Consider the following 21,105-nt stretch of genomic DNA (forward strand, 5'->3'; position numbering starts at 1 on the left):
CCCATCAATGGCATTTCTGGACGTACTGCTCTAAAAGGTGCTCTTCCAGAAGTTATGGGGTTCTACCCAAGTACAGGGCTCTGAGGTATGCCAGATACCCCAACTCTGTAAGTCTGACCACAGAGCTTGTATCAAAAGAGCCCAGTCCTGCAGCCTGCTTCACGCTTGGATGCGATATGTAAAAGAAAAAAGGACAAAGGATTATGAATGTGGGAAAGCTGATCCAAGGGATTCTGAGGTGATGTAAAGCACAGGGGTTTAACACAAAAATAAAGTTACATTATTTTAATGTCATGTTATATAATCTCCTTTTCTTAATGTAACCAATTCCTCTGTTTAAATGAGTTCCTTTATTTAGGGAAACAGCACACGCCCAAACCCAAAAAATCTACGGGGAAGCAACATTATTCATTTAACCATGTTTAACACTTTAAGGTTAAGACATGCTAGGGTTATGGAAGTAATTTTACAAGTATTTTATTACAAATCTTGATTTATCACTAAAGTAGGGCTGCCTTAAAGGAGACAGGTCTCCTTTGAAGAGTGGTTTGGGGCTTTCCTGTGCTGATTATGGCTGGGGTAGAGTTAATTTTCATTACAGTAGCTAGTACGGGGCTATGTTTTGGGTTTGTGCTGAAAACAGTGCTGATAACACAGGGATGTTTTTGTTGTTGCTGAGCAGTGCTTACACAGAGCCAAGGCCTTTGCTGCTCCTCACACCACCCCACCAGCGAGTAGCTGGGGGTGCACAAGGAGTTGGGAGGGGACACAGCCAGGACAGCTGACCCCAACTGACCAAAGGGATATTACATACCATATGATGTCATGCTCAGCATATAAAGCTGGGGGAAGGATGAGGAAGGGGGGAATGTTTGGAGTGATGGTGTTTATCTTCCCAAGTAACTGTTAGGTGTGATGGAGCCCTGCTTTTCTGGAGTTGGCTGAACACCTGCCTGCCCATGGGAAGTGGGGAATGAATTCCTTGTCTTGCTTTGCTTGTGTGCACGGCTTTTGCTTCACCTATTGAACTGTCTTTATCTCAACCCACGAGTTTTCTCACTTTTACTCTTCTGATTCTCTCCCCCATCCCACTGGTGATGGGGGGGGGGGGGGGGCGTGGGGGGAGCAAGCAAACAGCTGTGTGGTGCTCAGTAACCAGCCAGGGTTAAACAATGACATTTCCTAATGTTGTAATTTTTTCACGAGCTGTGTAATAATGACCCATTAATAGTTTAGTGTATAAGAGCAGATTTCATTAGGTATCTGTGTAAGTAATTAAAAAAATATGCATATTCATATGTTTTGAATGACATCATTTTAAAATTAGGAGCTCTGTTATTTTAACCTAATAACTTAATATTTACAAGACACTGCAGCAAGAAAATGGATGTATAAATGAACTTTGACTCCTCCTCTGATTCTGTTATCAAGTTCTTAGAGCACTGAGATACAAGTTTTTTGAGGCTTTCACCTTACCTGCCTTCTGCATTTTTGACAGCTTCAGGGTATTGTCAGCTTTTACCTCTTCCAGAGTTCGTAAACCCATTCTGTACCATTTCTCAGATGTCTTCACTCCCACTCCAAAGACTGAAGTAAATTGCTAAGGTCAGTGGAAGAACACACATTTCAGTGTTGTTTTCTAAAGGAGCAGTGAATTAACAAGTAGGTAACAACAAGGTTTCACAGGGAAAATACTGGGCAGCGTTTATCCTACACTGAAGATAAATAATAGCCTAATACAAACATACAGATTCAGCTTCCTTTGCATAGTTACATTGAACAGACAATTGTTTTTGTACATAGGCAGTTCTCATTAAAGTGAAATCTAAACAATAACACAGTAGTATCCCCAGCATCTTTATGTGATTTAACTAAACGTACACTTTCAATTAAGGTTTGAAATAAAGATGGTAGTCTTTATTTTTACTGCACAATTAGGAAATGCAAACAATACTGGTAAGTAATTGGGTTCCCTCACACCAACTTCACAGAATAAGAGACGTCTCAAGACTATGTTCCTAATTTGACTGACATTATGCCTTTGTATTACATGGACTACCAGCTCTCGGTTGTACACATGACATTGGTGTTGCAGCACTCCTGAGAGGTGGTGTCAGTGGGAGCCCTGGGGCTCTTGAAATTCTGCACCCAGGGCAATGGGTGTCAATGGTGCATGGAAAAGCATGGTAAGACAACTAATCTATTCTTATACTGCAATCTATAATATACATATGTTTGGAGGTCATGCCAAATATTGTTTTCTAAAATGGGATTCAATTTCAAGTACAAACAGCAATTTTTGTTTGCTTGCATATTATAAACAGCCATACAATTCTTCAGTCCTCAGGTGAGCCAAGCTGAGTTTCTACATGTCTTATTTGGAGCAAGGATTTCACTATTTCGCCCACTGGGGGGGGGGGGGTGGGGGAAGCCCAAATCTAACAGTCTCTAAAGCTTTAGTACAGTTATATTCCATTTATTCCAAAGTAATTTTGTACACTATCTTATTCCCCAAGAAAGGATGTAAAGCAAAAATGTCACAGTTGTAAGCACTATTCAGTAGATCAATATCTCAGATGAACAGTGATATGAAAGCAAGAGGGAAAACTTTCATGCTTGCCCAAAAGCACGTTCTTTATGTTCAGTTTGTCAATACTGAAGCTCTCAATAGTTTCTTTGTACTTTTATAGAATTCAATGAGTAGCTGTGAAAGACACGAATAACTGCTGTTTTCCATTGAGTCTACAACCTCTGAATTCCAACCGTGTTAGCTTTGTGTTTTTTCTAATGAGATTAACTGCTTGGCAATAATTAAGATAAAGAAAACAGAAGAATGAAAATCTTGGATAATATTAAATAGGAATTACGCTACATTTTTTAAATAATGGATGAAATTACCTATTCTTTGTCTGAATCGTGGGTGTTTATGAAATATTGTGATTTTTTAAATACTTGGATTGTTATCTTTTAATGTTTTTGCTAGTGCTAAAAGATTTTTGAATGGCTCTATTACTAGGTTTAGAATGATTCCAAGAGAATTGATTAATAATGGGATAGAGAACTAAAGAAAATGTATTCTATGCAACTGTCCAGATTTTTAGGGGGGAAAAAAACCCCACAAAACCTACACCACACATTTTTTTTCTTTGCATACTAGATTCATTATTATTCAGTATATTTATAGACGTCAATTTAGAGACACTGCCAAGAGTTCATTGTGAGCAGCAGATAGCCATTTCTTCAATTGTGAATGCAAGCATTGCTTTTTTTTTTTTTCAGCTGGTGAAAGTGAATTATATGAACTTGTTTCTCTGCAGCATCCACTTCCACAAGGAGGCAAACTGGCCATGCCATGCACGTATCCAACATCTAAAACATAGACTGTATAATTTATTTCAGTCGTTTGACAACTGTTGTTCTGGGAGCAGCAGTGATCTTTTAAGTCATGATGAGTGATTTGTAGCTGTTACCAGAACCATGCTAAACATTAAAATTTGGGAGTTCACTAATATTATGGGATTCTTCTTGGCTTTCTTAGAAACACATTAAAAAATTGTTGGGAAAAACTGGCTACAGCAAATTTCACCAAAATGTTGAGACTGTACTCAGCTAAAAAGAGTGCCACATAAGTTTGTTGTAATTTTGCATGTGAAACAAGGCGTAAAGCATATTTGAGATAATCTGTCCCCTGATAGATTTTATTCTTATCTCCAAGAAATTTTCTTAAACTCTGAAACATAAGATTTAATGGCTGACCCTCAATCTTTATTACCATTAATAAGCAAGCCTGTTTCCTGGATACTGCCATACATGTGAATCTACACCTCTTCTCTGAGTATTCCTACAAATAGGATCAACAAATACCACTGAACATCCTTTCATACTAGTGTTGTGGGTCAGAGAGAACAGAAGAGCCTTTCAACAGCAGAAGTAAAATTGAGTAATGCAGGGGAGAATTAACCAGTCTCATTCCTTTTACTCTCCCATTTAAATTTTTCTGAAGGCAAAACCAGGATATTTTTAGAGATTAAAATTGCAGATAAAATTGAAAAAAATATTTTTCCAGTATATATTTTCCAGTGGAGAATTCACTGGAAATTTAAGAAATTGTAACTGCAGTATTTATGTGGTTTAGGTTCCCTGTAACTACAAAGTGTGACCATGACTCTGAACCTACAATCTGCCTAACAAAGAAATATCTCCAGTCTTCTTCCTTCTGCCTCACACAAAAGAGAATTAAAATAGCTCTGAGTCATCTTCTTCACCTGGTATTTTCTTAATGCCAGAAAAAGATGGTGTAGTGTTATAATGATAATCAGCCAAGGGAAAAAGAAACCCAACATCGGGTTAAGCTTACAGCAAAGAGTACACATTACATTAGTTTTCGGGAAGAAACGGTTGTTTAGTTCGAGCTTAAGAGCAACTGTATATGTATCACATTAATTAGAAAGGTAACTGATTTCACCATTATTCCTTACTCTATCGCAGTTTCTCTATCTCCCTTTCTCTTTATTCAAGACCTTTCTTTCTTTCTACTTGATATTGGATGTTCCTTTGTAGTAAAATTGATGGTTATGTCCAAGCTCTACTAAACGGAGGAAAATATATGCAAATTTTAAACAACAGCAACAAAGCTCAAAAAATTTACCTTAAATGATTGGTATCGTTCATCATTTAACACTTCTTTAGCTCTAGAGCTCTCTCCTTCTTCAATAATCTCCTAAAAAAGAAAAACATTACTTTAAAAAAAAAATAGTCAAGATTATGTAAGATAGTAAAAAAATCTAAAAGAAAATCTTATCAATCTGTAAAAACATGAAGAGCATCCTTAGCAACCATATGGTTTTATTCCATTAGGATCAAATTTTGCAATCCTTTTTGAGACAGAAAATTACTGAAGGATGAAGGAGAAACTGGAACCACAGAATAAATTTCACAGTACTTACTCACTCATAAATTTACTCAAGGATGAAGTAGAAACTGGGACCATAGAATATATTTCACAGTACTTATTTACTCATAAATTCAGAGCCAGAAAGCAGTTATTTATCATAAGCTATCAATGAGTTGTCCTGAAAATTAGATTTCATTATTTGGTTGAGTTTAATTCTCTTAAAAGTAAGAGCATTGTAAGAACAGATATATTTTCTCTTGAGTCTACAGTACCTTCAGTCTTTCTGATAAAAACAAACAAACAAAAAAAAACCCCCCACTAATAAAACCAAAAAAATCATCCTATTTTCTGTGGGATAATAATTGAATTCCAGTCCCTAGATAGTAGGTACAAAGAGCACTTCAGAGACTACCTTCTTAACTGGTGGAGTGAGGCAAACAAGGAGCCAGAGTGAATCTCAACACTCAGCAATGACCTCTCCGGACAGCTGAGACCCCCTGCTCAGCTGCCTGCTGGAATAACAGCCCCTGAGATGTGGGGTCCTGAAAAGGCTAAGAATTAAAGAAAAATGCAGGGAATACTCAAAGCTCCAGTAAGAATGTAAAGTTCATCCATCACCTAGATAAAAGGCTCTGCTGTAACTCATAGCAAGGTAGGATTTAACATTAAAGTACTAAAATATTTACCAGTTTTGCAAAAATAGTATTTCTAATAAAGCATTCAGGTGAGCAAAGCGATGTTGCCAAGGGCAGAAGTCACATGAACAAAACTATTAACAGTTATCCTGTCATATGGAAATCAGAGTGAGCCTTTAAAATTACATACAGAGAGGATAATACATTACTTATTCATTTGTATTTATTCATTAGTTACCTTTGTTCCTAAGGGCAGGTGTTCCATGACAGAACCTTATGTTACTATAAAGGGCTTCCAGAAATCATTGCACTCTTAGTAACAAGGACAATATAATGTTATCACAGGAAATGTAGGAGGTTGTGTAAATACACATAGATATCAATGCTGCACTATGTGACCTGTAAAAGAATCAATTGGCAGATAGTTCGGAGGTACATTACCTCAATGATATCTCTGACTCGATCTCCCATGCAGGGCAACCCTTGTATATCTTTCATTTTGGTTACTGGAAATGGAAGAAATTTCAGCACAGAAGCTGCTCTCAGAAATTCCAGGCAGAATATTTCATTTTCTTTGAACTCATAATTTTCAGCCATTACCTCAAAGGCATCCTAGGGAAGGATGAGGGGAGGGATGTAGAAAAAAGTTAAAGGTTAGTAAAAGTTTCAATTATTCAGTATACTCCTTTGAAAGGTTACTTTGTATGCTAATTCAAGAATGATTTCTTTATACAATGTGGGAAAAGATTCTGATCTGTAGCAAAGCCAACCTTTAAAATCTTTTGTGAGATAGATTCTCCATGTTCTATGCAGATCTAACATACCAGTATGAAATAGCACCATAATTTTTAGAATTGTAACCAAACATAAGTAATCCAGCAGGTCGGTACATGACATGTTCATTTTCAGACACAACAAAATAGGAGTCTGTGACTATACTGGAAGCCACCTTCTTATTTTGAACTTGTAGCCATGTATTTGGTAATTCAGGGAATAAACTTGCGTTTTCCTCATTTTTCAGATCTATGATGTATACAAGGAAAAATACATTTTCTTTAAGGTTCCTCAGCTATCCATGGCTTGGTTTATTCAACATTGCACTCAAAACTACCTAGAGATTGCCAGTACAATTTTTTTTTAATATATTTTTATTTAAGTATCCATATGTCATTTATGGAGCTCTGGAGTCTCCCTCCCTCCCAGAATATACATATATATCTTAATAGCAGCAATTTTTAGAAATTAAATGCAGGGAACACGGTGGTGGAGAAAAGGCAGGTGGTTTTGTTTCCCGCTAGAGAATACTATATTTTGGGAGAGAACAAATGCTGCAAAAAAAGTTTATGAATAACCTAAGATAAGAACTTATGAAGACTTGCAGCTGATTAGCAGCTGGAAATCTGAGTTCTTACTGAAACCTTGTACAAAACATAAAAAATTTTCCAGACTGCAACATTAAATGGTTACTTCAGAGATTTTTAGGAGTGCACCATTTACCAGAAGAGACTTTCACTGTTCAAAATATTTACCTAAAATGCATCCCACACCTGGTTGTTGAGGAAGCTTTTGTGCCCCACGCAGGTGGCACAGGGCAGGCTGGACACAGCCCATAGAAACAAGCCAGCTCGCAAAGCTCCCGCGCTGCATCGTGCCCGGCAGTCCTGCCAGAGATCCCATTGCTTACTCGCCAGCCAGTCTCTCCAGAGCAGCTAACAGATCCCAGCCTCGAAAGGGCCATATGTCCCACCATATCAGTTGCTGCACATCCTTCCTGTTTTCCAACTTACTCCTGCTTCTTCTTCAACCCACGAGGCATTACAAAATAACAAAGAAGTGGCTGTCACTGTGCATCTGCCTGCAATTATCACTTCACTGAGCTGTAGTCCAAGTGTCTGCTCAGAAATGGCTTCAGAATAAGGATGAGTAACAACCTGTGATACAGATATCAAGAGACAGCACGTGGCTTACTAGAACAATGACTGCAGTGCATAGTAGGAAGGAATCAGATTAAACAGCTTTTCCCTGCTCTCAGTGTCTATGGGATCACTGTTCGTGTTTAGGCTCAGATTTCATTTCATTTGTAATTATATAGTTTAAAGAAAAATAATTTTAGATTTTGCTTTTATTTTTATTTTTGCATTAATGTGCTTTATATTGGAAGATGAAGCCAAGTAAAAACCAGCAGGCCTTGCACACCCTAAATGCTACATGCGCAGTGGATCTCCAGGTGAACTGGAGTCAGTTCCAAGCCCGCTGACGTGACAGTGCATCCAGTGAAGTTGTCTCTTTACTGCATCCGTGGAATTGAGAACAGCATCTGTCAGCCTGCATTGAAGGAATACAACCTGATTTAAACAACAACAACAAAAAGATTTACTTGAGCGATAATAATTTAGATCATTAATATAGAACAATTTCTTAAAAATAAATGTAACTTTCACAAAGAATGTAGTTTATTTATATATTACATTTCATTGTTTGGTCAGTTCTAGAAAAATAGACCATTTGATACATTGTCTTGTTCAGATTATAAACATTACAGTCTCATTGAAGAAAAATGAAGGTTTTAATAAAAATCTTCAAGAAAATGTTGTCTCCACTGACCCTAGGATTTGCAAAACTTTCCTCTTAACAAATAAAAAATACGAGATCTTAATTGGTTTGCCAGTATCTCTTTAGATGAAATAGTTACCTTAGCTGAACCAAACCACTTCAGTTTCCTTTTTCCCCCTTTGCTACCATGTTAAATTGTATAAAAATAATTAATTAGGGCTTGCTACAGAGAAATTGCTTTGCTCTATATCACCAGTATAACCTCACTCCTTGATCTCTCTAAGAATCGGTCACTTGTCCATCTCAATGGAACAATCCTCCCCTCAGCTACCCTGATCAGTAATGTGCAATTCCATTTTCATAACATTTCATGACAGATCTTTTGATATAGACAGCTGTTTAGCAAAATTCATGATCTGAAGTTTCTACAACTGTTTACTGGTGGCACTTACTATTGACTAGCCCTTGGGTATAAGGAATCAAAGAGGGCGGGGAAAAGGCTCCTTTGAGGAAAAACAAAACAAAACAAAACCCCCCAAACTTTCTATTACAAAAATAGTGCACAAACCCTTATCTTCCTTACAGCTGTCTTTAAAGCTCTCGCAGTGGCTAATTGTTGGATTCGTTCAACTGCTGTTCTCTTTCCCCCCACGCATTTAAGATCTTTATTTGCTTGACAGATTAACTTGTATTTAATTACATACTTTTTGGTTAAAGACAGGTGCACATTATAGATCCTATTTAGAAAGAACTTTAATGCAGGAAAAGAGGAAAGTACTAGTTTGAGGTCACAAGTAGCACGGATTCATCCCAGTTGGCATATGGAAGAAAGAACACAGCACGCATAGTACTGCAGAGCAAATGGGGAAATATATTTTTCAAGTGGGATGATAGGGGTCAGATAGTTTCCTCTGCTGTGGGGTTTTTTTTTGGATGTTCTCCCAAGTTCTTATTCTTTATCAGCTTCAAAGATTCTTTCCTTCTATGCAAGAAAAGATGCTAACTCTTGCTTTAGGTGAGGTTTACGGTCACAAAATTATGATTACTTTGGCTTTCTTTTTCTCTCTTTACAATCTATGCACATGAATAGTCAAGAAAGCAGTGTTTGACAAGAAATTTCTTACTCCAGTTACCACTAGCAGAATTAATCAGGGGATAGAACCAAAAAGATATACTTGCTACCTTCTTGTTAAAAGAGACTATAAAGACAAATACATAGACAGAAAACAGTTCTCATAAGTACCTGCTCAGCAGTATGGAGCAATGAGGGAGACTGGCAAAGTCGTCCTTGATTAGGAAGCTCAAAAAGCCTAGGAATGTTTTTTCTCACTCCCAACAGGCAGCCTCTCACATGCACATTTAAATAGATGTATTCTACGCTGAAAAATCAGCCATCACGGTAAATGTGTCTGCATATACCAGTGCCACTGCTGGTTTAGGGAGGTATTAGCCCCTTCCTGCTAGCAGGAGGGCAGTTTTCAGAAAAGCTCTGTCACCACCATTATTGGAAAAGCCAATCACATGTAGCATTTTATTCAGAGGCTGTTGACAGTCAATGAGAAGATAGAATCAAAGCTTTTTTATCATTCTAGTTTCAGTGTTTTCCTGCCTTTGCAAAGCTCATTAAGCTGTTTTAAATAAACAATTAAATAGTATTGAATATCTATTATTCCCTATACAAAACATTGCCTGCAAATGCTGCAATTAATTACAGATCTGGTTTTTTTATATAAAACTGCTTTCGACATTCTTTTTGATAAAAATTTTTCTGCTTTAAAAAAAGAAAGCAACTGATCTCCAAGTCTATTGAATATTATAGCCTATATTGAATAACATTCCAGAGGGGAAAAGCACATCAAACTCCTATATTAGCTGAGAAAAAGCTTGCAATCTATTAGATCTCTAGTGAAATCTATTTATGGTGATATAAAAAGGAAAGTTACTGACCCCTCATTTATTCTAAACTTTTGTATTTCTTACATTAAGCATCTCACCACCTTTTTATCAACCAGATCAATACTCAGGTTGCCTGTTTAAAAGGTATTTTAACAGAAAACTAAATTTCTAGCTATTTCTAGCAAGTGGGATTTTCATAATCTCCGGGGTATTCTGCAGGGGCTGCTCTCATTAAATGTGAAAGATAGCTAGACTACATTTCAGTTCTTCAGTTATTGCAAATTTTCCATCTGTGCCTGAAATTGCGGAACATATGCTGGTGAGACTTGGGCTATGGAAAAATGAGGATGGAACGGACTTACAGATCCCATCAGATCAGATACAAAAGTACACAAAGATTTTGTTGAATTATGTTAAAAATAAGGAAGAGGACAGGTGTACTGACAGAAATTTTGCAGATCATTTAATATCTGGTATTTAAGACCTAATAAGATAAAATATAATTAACAAAGCAAAGTTACCAGGAAGCATCTTGCACATGTAAAAACGCACACTAAAATATTATATTATAAATGCTAAAGATCACAAGACTGAAATCAACACAAAGAGCAAGATTCTCAACTAATATACGAGAATGATTCTCAGGAAAACAATAATCAATAACGCTATGCTGGTTTATGCCTGCTGAACAGCTAACCCAATACCTTTCAACACGAAGTACATGAGTTCACTCACATTCAGAAAAGCAAAAGCAGCTAATGGTCCCATGCGATGCTTCGTACCAGCCTGCTTGTTTCAACGATTGTCAGAGCAGTTCCATTGCTACTTGCAAAATAGTCTTTAACAACCTCAGTTTAAGACTCTGTTAAAACAGACATCACCAACATTATACTACCAAGAACGTATTTTAAATCCAGTCTGTTTTGTAAAGAAAGCATTACAGCTTCATGGACAGGGCACTTGCCTTAGTCCCATGCCTACACCCACCGCTCCTCTGCTGTGTGACCTTGGCAAGCTGCTTCAGACCTCCCTGCCATTGTTTCCCTTGCTATCTTTCATTTGCTGTCTATTAGGGCTATGAACTCTCCAGGGCTTGAACTGTCTTTTACAATGTGTTTGTACAGCATCTCTTATTAAAAAGGCCTCTATCTTACTTCAGCCTGTAAATGCTACTGCAGCACAAATAAAAAAAAAATATAATATACCATTGTACAGATGAATTTAATCCGCCAAAGAGCTAAATAGCAAAGTGTACTAAAAAAAATCCTACACGATACTAGGTTGAAGGACTGTTATACTCAGAACAGCAATTTGACTTAAATTGCTTTTCCTCTCGATCACTGTTTTCTACTTGAAGCTTATTTAGTAAGTCATAAATCCAAAGGGTGGGTCCTAGCTCTCATCACATTGCTGTTACCCGTGTTTGGTGTCCATTCAAAACTGACCAAAGTGATTTTAAAGAGATTTAGAACAAACCATCCGTTCAAATAATATTCTTCTCACTTTCCCCAGTGTAAATCCTAATTTCATGTGTCAATGGGAAGAGACATGGGGCATGTGAATACCTCTTGTACTCACAGAGAGAAAAGAAATACTTTCAGGTGCTTATTTCAAGGAGAATTAAGGAATTTGAGCCAACCTATAGTGTTGACTAAAGTGATTTCTAAATAAATAAAATGAACCATTTTTGTTCAATGTGAATTTTTGTTATTTTATATTTGGTATCTGAACTGAAAAGCCCGAGACTTGTCCAGGTCCAAAGATATTATCACATCATCTTACATCAGCTGGAGAAACAAAGGAGCCGAGAGAATAACAGCAATAGCATAATGTGTATGATCTCAGGGTCCTTGTATACACACTGTTATTAGAAATAAATATCTGTTAGCTCCAGCTGCTACTCATATTAACCAATAACAAGTTCATTTCTTAGAACAGAGTGGTACTCTTGAGAAGTTTCCATATGTTTCTACATAATGTGAAAGAAAACAATATTTGCTGACAGAGCACAAAAATGCAGGTAGAGGGTCAATCGTGTAACACCGCCTTAGATAAAAACGCACAGGGTAATAAGAAACATAAAATGCTAAATGTATATTACACATATTAATGAGGTCAAAGAAAGAAGCATAGACTTGATATATACATACAAATTTGGGTTGCCAAAAAGTGCAAGTGCATTTATATCCTGTCTGTATTTTAGGAAGCACCCTCCCACTTACCTTAAAAATGAGAAGAGAGATTTCCTCCTTAGACCAAACCAGGAATTCATTTTGGATAGGTACACATTTCACATAGATTTACAAAATTTGCAATTTTGATGTACTATCTGGAGAACTTTTACTGAAGTAAGCTATGTCAGTAAGGCAGTACATGTTATTAAGAGTATGCATTCCCTTAGTGGTTTTCTACCTATAGAGCTCCCAAGTTCATTGTAAAATTAAAGTTGAGGTTCTCCTGAGGTCTGTTTTAAAATGGAATAATAATAAATGCTTGCACCACTGGCATAACTGATACATGTTTCTGTAGGTAAAAAAGAACAGAAAATAAAAAAAGAATTATTTTTTTTCTCTAACAGAGTGGAAAGGAAACCAGGCGTCTTTCCCATGCTAAACATCCACATTCTCATTACCATGAGTAACAGCCAAAGCAGAGTAACGTTCAGTAGCATTAGCAATAAGCCTCAGAATCACAGAACCATTTGCCTCTGACTTAATTAGTTTCTTCTGTAAGAATTAAATTGTATTTTCCTCACAGAAGAATGTCTTTCTGAATTTTATTGCAGTCTGGTATTAATATTCAAATCCAACAACCCCTCTCGGGCACAGCAGAATGACTCCATTTATTTTACCACATGAAAACACAATGCAGTCCCCAAGCGTATATTTTCAGTGAGAGAGGGGGAGGATGGCTAGCTATTTACAAAAGAGCCAGAGAACAATATTGTAATATTATATTCCATAATAACATTAATGTTTAAGACAAACATAAAGGAAACATGCCAAGGTACAGCCTCCGGTGAAACGATTTGCCCTTTCGTTTTGCATCTTTACCCCTCTGAACAGCTACGGTTCACCTGTGGAGTCAGGGCTGTGCGTTCAGGTGCATTCCTGAATCACCCAAATCAGTGAAGCCCGTGGCACTGGTTCCCAACTGACGTACCAAGAGGCCACGGTACGTGATGCACAGTGACCCAAAGGCTGCATGAGGTCCCGCAAGTCTGAAGCGGTTGCATTTCTCCTCCAAGAACTCCCACATAATGCCACTGTCTCGTCCTTGGAATGCAATTTGACATGCTTAGTCTATTCTTCACGCAACAGGCCTTGCTACTACTGAACAGCTCATAAAAAAATAATTTGGGTAGGATTTGCCCCATACTAGACATAGTCATGAAACTTCACATCTGCAGTCTTTGCCAACCCTTCTGCAGCTTCTTCCATGATGTAAAACTGGTCTGTTGCACCTTTCTGTAAGTTATTTTCTGGCTAATACAATAGAAAAGAAGCATGGGACAGTTGAACATAGAAAATGCATCTAGTGTGTTAAATCACCATGTTGTCCTCATGAGCTCTCATCAAATATCTCTGTTATTTGGTTTTAATAAATGGTCTTTCATGGTAAAATATATACAGAACAGGACTCAAGATTAAAATAGATCACTAATTACCATTTTATCCAGAAATCAAACGTCCAAAAGTGTCTTTCCCAAGAAATCAGCACATTCAAAGCCTCGTACGCACGCCGCTGCCTATCCTGTTCTTCTAAAGAGACTAAAAAGATGTCAAACATAACTACTGCTGTTTCTCACACATAATTACAACTCATCTGAAAGAGGAATTTGATACAGGGTACCAGGGCAAAATCCAGTAAAAGGAGGAATCCATGAGTTCATCCAAGAATGCATAAGCAAATTAGAGCTTTGTGCCCCTGTTATAGGCGAGATCAAAAAACATTATTTTCAAGCTAACCAAAGAAAACAGAAAATCTGTAAGAAAAAGGAACAACCCTGGCTCAGAGAATATAGTTGTTATAACAAAATACTATCATCAACACATAATTCAAGATGGTTTGGACCTAATTTTCAGGATGTACGGCATTGAGCCAGGGAAAATCTGTCATTTAATGGTTGGCTGACCACAGCATGCACAAGTGAATTATACCAATGCTTCAGTGCATTTGCTAAGTGCTCACACTGAAAAATCTGTTGGAACGCTTTTATTTGAAAACGTGAATTACAGGTTTAATACAAGACCGACAAAACAACAGCAAATCTGAAAATCAGGCTCCTATGACATTAGGCAGACTAATTGGCAGGCCTCCAGGGAATGGGCCAGCTCTTGCAGTCCATAAACACCCAAGCCTTCAGCTGTCATTGCAAGCTTCGGTTGTGAGGAAAAAGAGCTACAGCCCTAAGGAGTTACGTTACAACTGTCAAGATGCAGATGCTAGACAGGCTCATAGGCGTTATCAACTTGTCCAGTAGTATCACCTCCAGAAATAAAATACAGCATGAACTCAGAACAGTTACTCTCAAAGTACAAGGATGAAAAACTGCCACCTTTGTCACCGTGAAACCTAATTTCTACCCAGACTCAGAAATGTTTGATATATAGGATAACAGAAGGGAGTCTCAGTGCTTCAGTCATCGAACTGCCCTGCTTCTAATGTGTTCAGCTAAATTCATTTATCAAATACAAGTTGTACTCTGACATTAAGACTGCCTCAATGATAAACCTGGAAGTAATTTAGGGACTGCCTCTCTGTGAAACACAGGTATAACAGAAACCACTCAATGAATATGTTGCTGCTATCATAGTTTTCATTTGAACTGAATCTTGGACTAAACTCAGGAATTCAGCAGCTAGAAGATGAACTATATATTCACTAGAGTTATAGTACTCGGTCTTTAAAAATGGAAAAATACTGTGCAACTTTACAAATAAAGATATTAGAAGTTTGAAAAATTAAAAATAATTTCTCAAGGTATCATTAAAAAGGAACTACCTTATTCTAGACCTTTTTGGGCTCAAAACGTTAATGAGAATTAAAATCAGCAACAACTTTGTGACTTCTAGGAGTAGCCATTGTACTTTGCCATTATCCATCACAATTACTTTTAATTTTTTACCTTCAGAATGACTGACAAAATGTCCTACCACAGAAAATTCACCAAAGAGCCAGACTTCCACATTCCACTGTTTTCAGGAAGTGTAGAACTACAGTACTTAGTTCCTGTTTCTCCAGGGTTGGTATTTTACAGAGTCTTCAGTTCATACTATATTTGGTCCAACATCTTCCCCTACGGCAGTGTGTATTTCATATTTGTAAATGGTGAAGAAGAACGACTGCTTTCAAGAGGTTAAATGATAACATTCACAGCCTTGTTTTCCTAGCAGGAGGTGGGGCATGGTAGCCATTTCAAAAGAAGCAGTTTTGGGAATGTTGGAATCACTGGGGTTGGAAGGGACCGCAGGAGGTCTCTAGTCCAACCACAGGGTCAAAATTCAATTCCCATCAGGTTGTTCAAAAAGGGTAAGGTTTTTTTTTTTTTTTTAAATAAGCAAACAGTTTAACCTACTTGAGTACCATAAGCACTATTATATAATGAGTATAATTCATTATTTCAAAGCATCACTACAAGGCAAAATTTAGGTTGTTTAATTTTTAACTGAGCGTTCCCAGATCAAGACATTTCAGAGTTGCTCTTAGGTTTATCTTCAGTTCTGAATTCCCAGCAGTTTTAGTGTTTACCTTGTAAATGTTTTTTATTCTGAAATTACTGGTATCTGTTGTTATTCTTTTTATGTGGATCTTAGAAATAATATTTACTTGAAAGATTTCTGTGTATTTATAGGCACACACACAAAGTAAAAGCATTAAAAAATATAAATAATGAAAAAATAAATAATAAAACTTTAGGAAGATGAAGAGATGTTTCATGTTATAGTTGAGATATATGACTGTAACCATGCCAGATGTATTCAGACTATACTACATTAGAGTCTCTGTGTCAAATGTTTCCTATTGAACAGTTGCCACCGAGTATCTAGAGCGAGCCGAGAGGAGCCATTAGGCACAATAACTTAAGCAGAATTTAGACCGGATGACTTGGGCTCTTCATACCCACTGAACTGTGTAATGTTATGAGCATTAAATAGGATATATGATAGTCTATAAGACTTCCATTTAACTAGACAATTTAGGGGGTTTTACGTCACGTTAAAGTAATTACATTGATTGCGCAATCTGTTTTCATAACAAAGAGATTGTGAAAATCTGAAGCTTACGACCACACTTTGAAGAACCGAACACCCAGGCAAAAGAGATGGCAGCACAGCAATTGTGAAGTACTTTGGACTGACCTAAACCAAACTTTTGCTTACCATTGCTTCCAACTTCAAATAAGACTGTGATGAAAGGCTAAAAGACATTTTCAGAATGTTATTCTATCATTTATTTTAAAAATTCATGTGTTTACAAGCTATTAGTGTATTTAAAGATCCCCTGTGTTAAGCTTTCAGCAATACTTAAAGGATGCAATTAAGCTTGCACTCAATTTTAATTTAAGCATGGCAGATTTATAACTTTTTAAAATTGTCATTGTGCTGCTTAACTCATGAATTTGCTGAGGGTGGCATAGAAAATATTGATGCAAGTACTGTATTAATTATTTTACTTATTCTATCTATGGGATAAAAACTAGCATAAGCATTACCGTGAATTTCTTGTTGTAGTTATTTAAAGTTGTCTTCCTTTGACATGAATATTGAGATACTTTGCTTGCAATAAATGATGGCACTTCTGATTCAGGTGCATTCAAAGGAGGAGACTGATCTTGTTCCTAATAAGGAAAAAAAAGAGTGGAGAAGGGTTGGTGGTACGCCTGTCAAATAGCTTAAAATACCAAAAAAACATGGAATGAGTCAAAAATATGTACCTTTAAAGAGAAGGTAAAAGAATAATAATGCTTCTACCATCTTCCCAGGAAAAAATGTTTAATATCACATTGGCTGCACTGACAACGCCAGTTTATCTTATGATTACTGGGATTTTTCATTTTCTGCAGTAAGTTTTTGCAGGGAGTTTTCAATGGCACTGTCATTTAGAAAAAAAAGTCTCTCTACATGGCAAGTCTCTCTACTACTACTCTTATTATTACGGTAAGATTGAAAAACTACAAAGCTTTAAGAGCAGATAAGCTTGAAAGAACAGAGAGTTTTCCCAGAAAATACTAGATGATTCAATATAAGATCAGGGATGTTAGACCAAGGAGAGAGAAATAAATAAATAAATAAATAAATGCTCAAATATATGACTTTTTCACTCTGTAGCTAAATTCAGTGGTTGAGAAAAAATGTTTGTATGACTTTATTTTAAAGTTTCCCCCTTCTTCCAGGTAAAAATGAAAGAAAAATTTTTTGGGTTGGATTTAATTCATTAAGCTAAATGTTCTATTTTGGGGTCATTATAAAGCAAAGGAAATATTTACAAACAGCCATAGAAGAGTCATCTCCATCTTTTCATCCAACAGCCAGTGTTCACCTTATGATGTGATTTCTCATTCAGCCCCTTCCATACATGCTGATTGAATTCAGACATCATTTTTAGGTGTTTACTGGAGCAAGGAAAAGGACCAGGTGCCAAATCTTAAATGGGAGTTTCCCAAGCACTAGGCTAGGTACATGCTTGTTTGCTTTTCTCCTAATTTTGCTCCATGCAAAATCGACTAAGATCAAAAAAATGTCTGTGGGCAACCCAGCTCAGAAAGGTGGGATGGGAATTCTCCTGGAAGGCAGGATGCACAGAGTCCTGTCCCCATTGGCAAAAGAGAGTGCTGAGTGTGAGCCCTCAACATGTGAGCGTCCTGACCAGAGAGCACTGGGAAGAGACAACCTAGCTCCAGCTTTTCTGCTGCTTTATATGTCCAGTCCTTTAATTCCTTTGCTTTCATTAAAAGTGCTCAAATCTGGAATACTTTGGAAACACCCAAAGCGTTCTCAGCATTTCTATGTATTTTTTTGTTGTTTGTCAATTTGTCCAAAAATATTTGGCAGATCTGTCAAAAACATATTGCATTGTGCTGTCCAAAAGCCACAGGGAAATGGTTCGACAACGACAAAAAAATATCACAAAGATACGCAGAGGAAATTTTCACCCCAATAATGGAACGATGAGCCCCTTCTCCCCTGTATCCAAAGACACGCAGACATAAAGCTAGCATCTGTGCTAGGCAAACCTATAAATATGTGTATGTGCCTTCACACACACTCCCCACATATAATTTCATGCTAAATTGCCTTTGTATTTGATACAGAGTAGTTAAATAATAGTATTCACACACACACACAAAAAGCATTTGCTTGCACAGCTGAAGGAGCAGTGAATTATATGGCAGTTTTCACAGTATACACTAGAAGGAAGGAAGCTATTTTACGTTTAAGACCACTCTTGGGAATAACCGAAATGGGTTTCAGCCAGGATCAACAGCACAACTCATCCACTTTTGCACACATTCATGAATTATACTTTAAAATTGATTTTAAATCATATAAACTATGATTGATTACAGCTAATATACTGCTTGAAATGATAGTGCCAGCTGCAAAGACTGTGAACAAACAGAACGTTACTGAATAGAATATATAATAAGCTATTATCTTCATTAGGACATAGACACACAAAGACCAAGAGTCCTGCATGTAGCATTACCTGGCATTCTGGATAAGAGCAAAATTAATGCAGAAACTCTATGTGTTTAAGAGGGTGATAGACTGGCACATAAATATCCTGTTCCTGCCTTAGCGAAGATATTTCAGCATTTTTCCTAATCAGCAATAGATATGCTTTTCATTAACAGGACTTGATTATGCATAACAACAGAAGAAACTTCAGCTAGAAATCAACAGCAAAAAAGTCTGGCGAAGAGTAATTACTATAGTCTGAATTTTAGGGAATATTACGATGACTGCATGAGAACTACAAAGATGATCTATCATCATCAGAACATAAGAACAGGATTGATATTGCTTTTTGGTGGGAAGACCAGATGGGATAAAATCATTTGCACAGCTTATGCGACAAACCTAAAGTTTCATCCGGTAGCAATTACAGTGTAGAACAAGCAATCCTGGGAACTCACACTACCTCAAAATAATTTGTAGTACTGGGAAGAAACAACCATGGACATGAGAAAAACATAAGCATTAAAATTCTTTTTTTTTGCAGATAACTCCACTACATTAAAACGAAATTACAGTACACTGCACAGGGGCAGCCACTGAAAAATATCCAAATGTGTAGGCTACTTAATTGCTAGAGCTAGTCAGAGTTTGTACCCCACATCCAGGCTGGAGTAACAGTGAATGTCCCTGCCGCTCCTTCACAGGGACATTTTCCACATGGCATAAGCGGGAAAATCAACCTGTACCACTAGCATCAGTTTGTACAGCAGAGAGGGTTAGTTGCAGGATTAATCTTGTAGGGGACTACTTGGCTTTTTGGCAAACTTTTATTTTTTAAATATACAAAGAAGTATAATGACAGAGGGAAATAACAGAGAGAGAGAAAACAGAGCAGCAGTGAATAAGGTGCGCAGATACTAGAGACTGTGTCAAGGCACATTATTCAGCAGCTTTGTAAAGTCCAGACAGCATTGATCAAATAATAAAGTCTGCTGATATCCAGCGTTTTATGAAGAGAAGGCAGCCAGTTTATAAGTTTCATTTTATTTTCTGGGAAAGTCTGACTGTCAGTATGAAGGATTTCTTCCATTAGTTAGAGCCTCTCTCTTTCATGAGGCAATGTAGTGAGACACTCTGGAAAATGTTAAATATGAGTTGCCCATCACATGATATAGCAAGAGATGAAAAGATGTGGTACTTCCTTTTCCTAATGTGGAGGGAAATCCTTTATTCAAAGAAACAAATCTCTTTTCCTTTCTAAAAAAAATAACTAACTAACAACTTTTGGGTTCTGACTGAGGAAAAGGCAGAAGAGATGCAGTCACAGCACAGTTCCTAAGGCTGCTGAGGATGCCAGCCCACTTATGGTTCTCTTCCTTTCTTTTTAATCCTCCGAAAGCTTCCCCTCTGCCTCTTTCTTTTCCATTACCCAGGAGACAGCGCTACTTTCTAGCATGTGGGGATGCCCTTGCCTTCAATGTCCATGTCCTGCTATTGTCCAGAATACCCATCTGCTTGCAGTGGGAAAGGTGTTGCTGGAGAAATGCATTCCTTTGCCAGAGAAGTATTTTGATTTCCCTTTAAAGCGGATGTTTGGCTACCACACTTCCATAGCCTATTAAATGGAATGATGGCTATTAACTATAAAAGTCAACTGTTACTGAATGAATCAATAAGAATTCAGACCACCTTAGATCTGGTCACCCAACCTTTTATACTCTATAAATCACTAACATCAGAGCATCTCTCGGATCATTCAAAACCACAGAAAGATGTACTTTAGTGACAACTGTAATTAATATGTTAGCTAATGATCTGTAACTCTGACTTTATTCCCCTTGTTTTGCATGGAGAAGGACATTTCTTTTTAGTCATGCATTAAAACAAATGTTCTGAATGAAGAACAACCTTCCAAATACTGTAATTCCTGAAAGATGAAATCTTCCTGCTATTGATATTAATGGGAATTTTACCACTAACCTACACGTAGATGAGATTTCACCCACAACATTCCCTCACTGCAATCCACTCCTTTTACCTCAAAGCCTTCATGATGTAGCCTGAGTTCAAGGTTTGTTAATTCACTTTCATTTCACATTTTACAAGACTGACATAATGGACCAAATTTATCTTCAGTGAAACTCCAATTAAATTGCATTATATACGAGTTTAGTCTAGTACTTAAAAAGAAAATTAACCTTTACTTCAAATCTTCCTCATTTCTCAAGGCAGAAAAAAAATAATCATGGTGACACTGCAACAATAAAATCATTTTTAAATTTGCTGAATTTCTAGAAACCTTTCTCTTCCTTCTTGTTTGCTTTACAAAACTGTTTATTACTTTACAGCCACTATATAATTAAGACTGGCCTTAATTATAAGCTTTAAAGTTAGCAGTACAGCTATCACTAGCTTATTGCATTCTACATTTATTAACATGAAATCT

At 37.0% G+C, this 21,105-nt stretch overlaps 1 protein-coding gene across 2 annotated transcripts in view; it reads right to left on the bottom strand.

The window, feature by feature from the left end:
* The window catches only part of DNTT (DNA nucleotidylexotransferase), a 154,446-nt gene that overhangs the window by 68,539 nt on the left and 64,802 nt on the right, over positions 1-21,105 (bottom strand). For both annotated transcript variants that reach the window (XM_054832614.1, XM_054832615.1), the window contains 4 exons: positions 16,694-16,819; positions 5,971-6,141; positions 4,649-4,720; positions 1,477-1,600 (listed from right to left, as the gene is read on the bottom strand). In XM_054832614.1, coding sequence (XP_054688589.1) covers positions 1,477-1,600; positions 4,649-4,720; positions 5,971-6,141; positions 16,694-16,819 — 493 coding nt within the window. The remainder of the gene's footprint in view (positions 1-1,476; positions 1,601-4,648; positions 4,721-5,970; positions 6,142-16,693; positions 16,820-21,105) is intronic.

This window comes from Grus americana, chromosome 7 (assembly GCF_028858705.1).
Source record: "Grus americana isolate bGruAme1 chromosome 7, bGruAme1.mat, whole genome shotgun sequence".
NCBI classification, from domain to species: Eukaryota; Metazoa; Chordata; class Aves; order Gruiformes; family Gruidae; genus Grus; species Grus americana.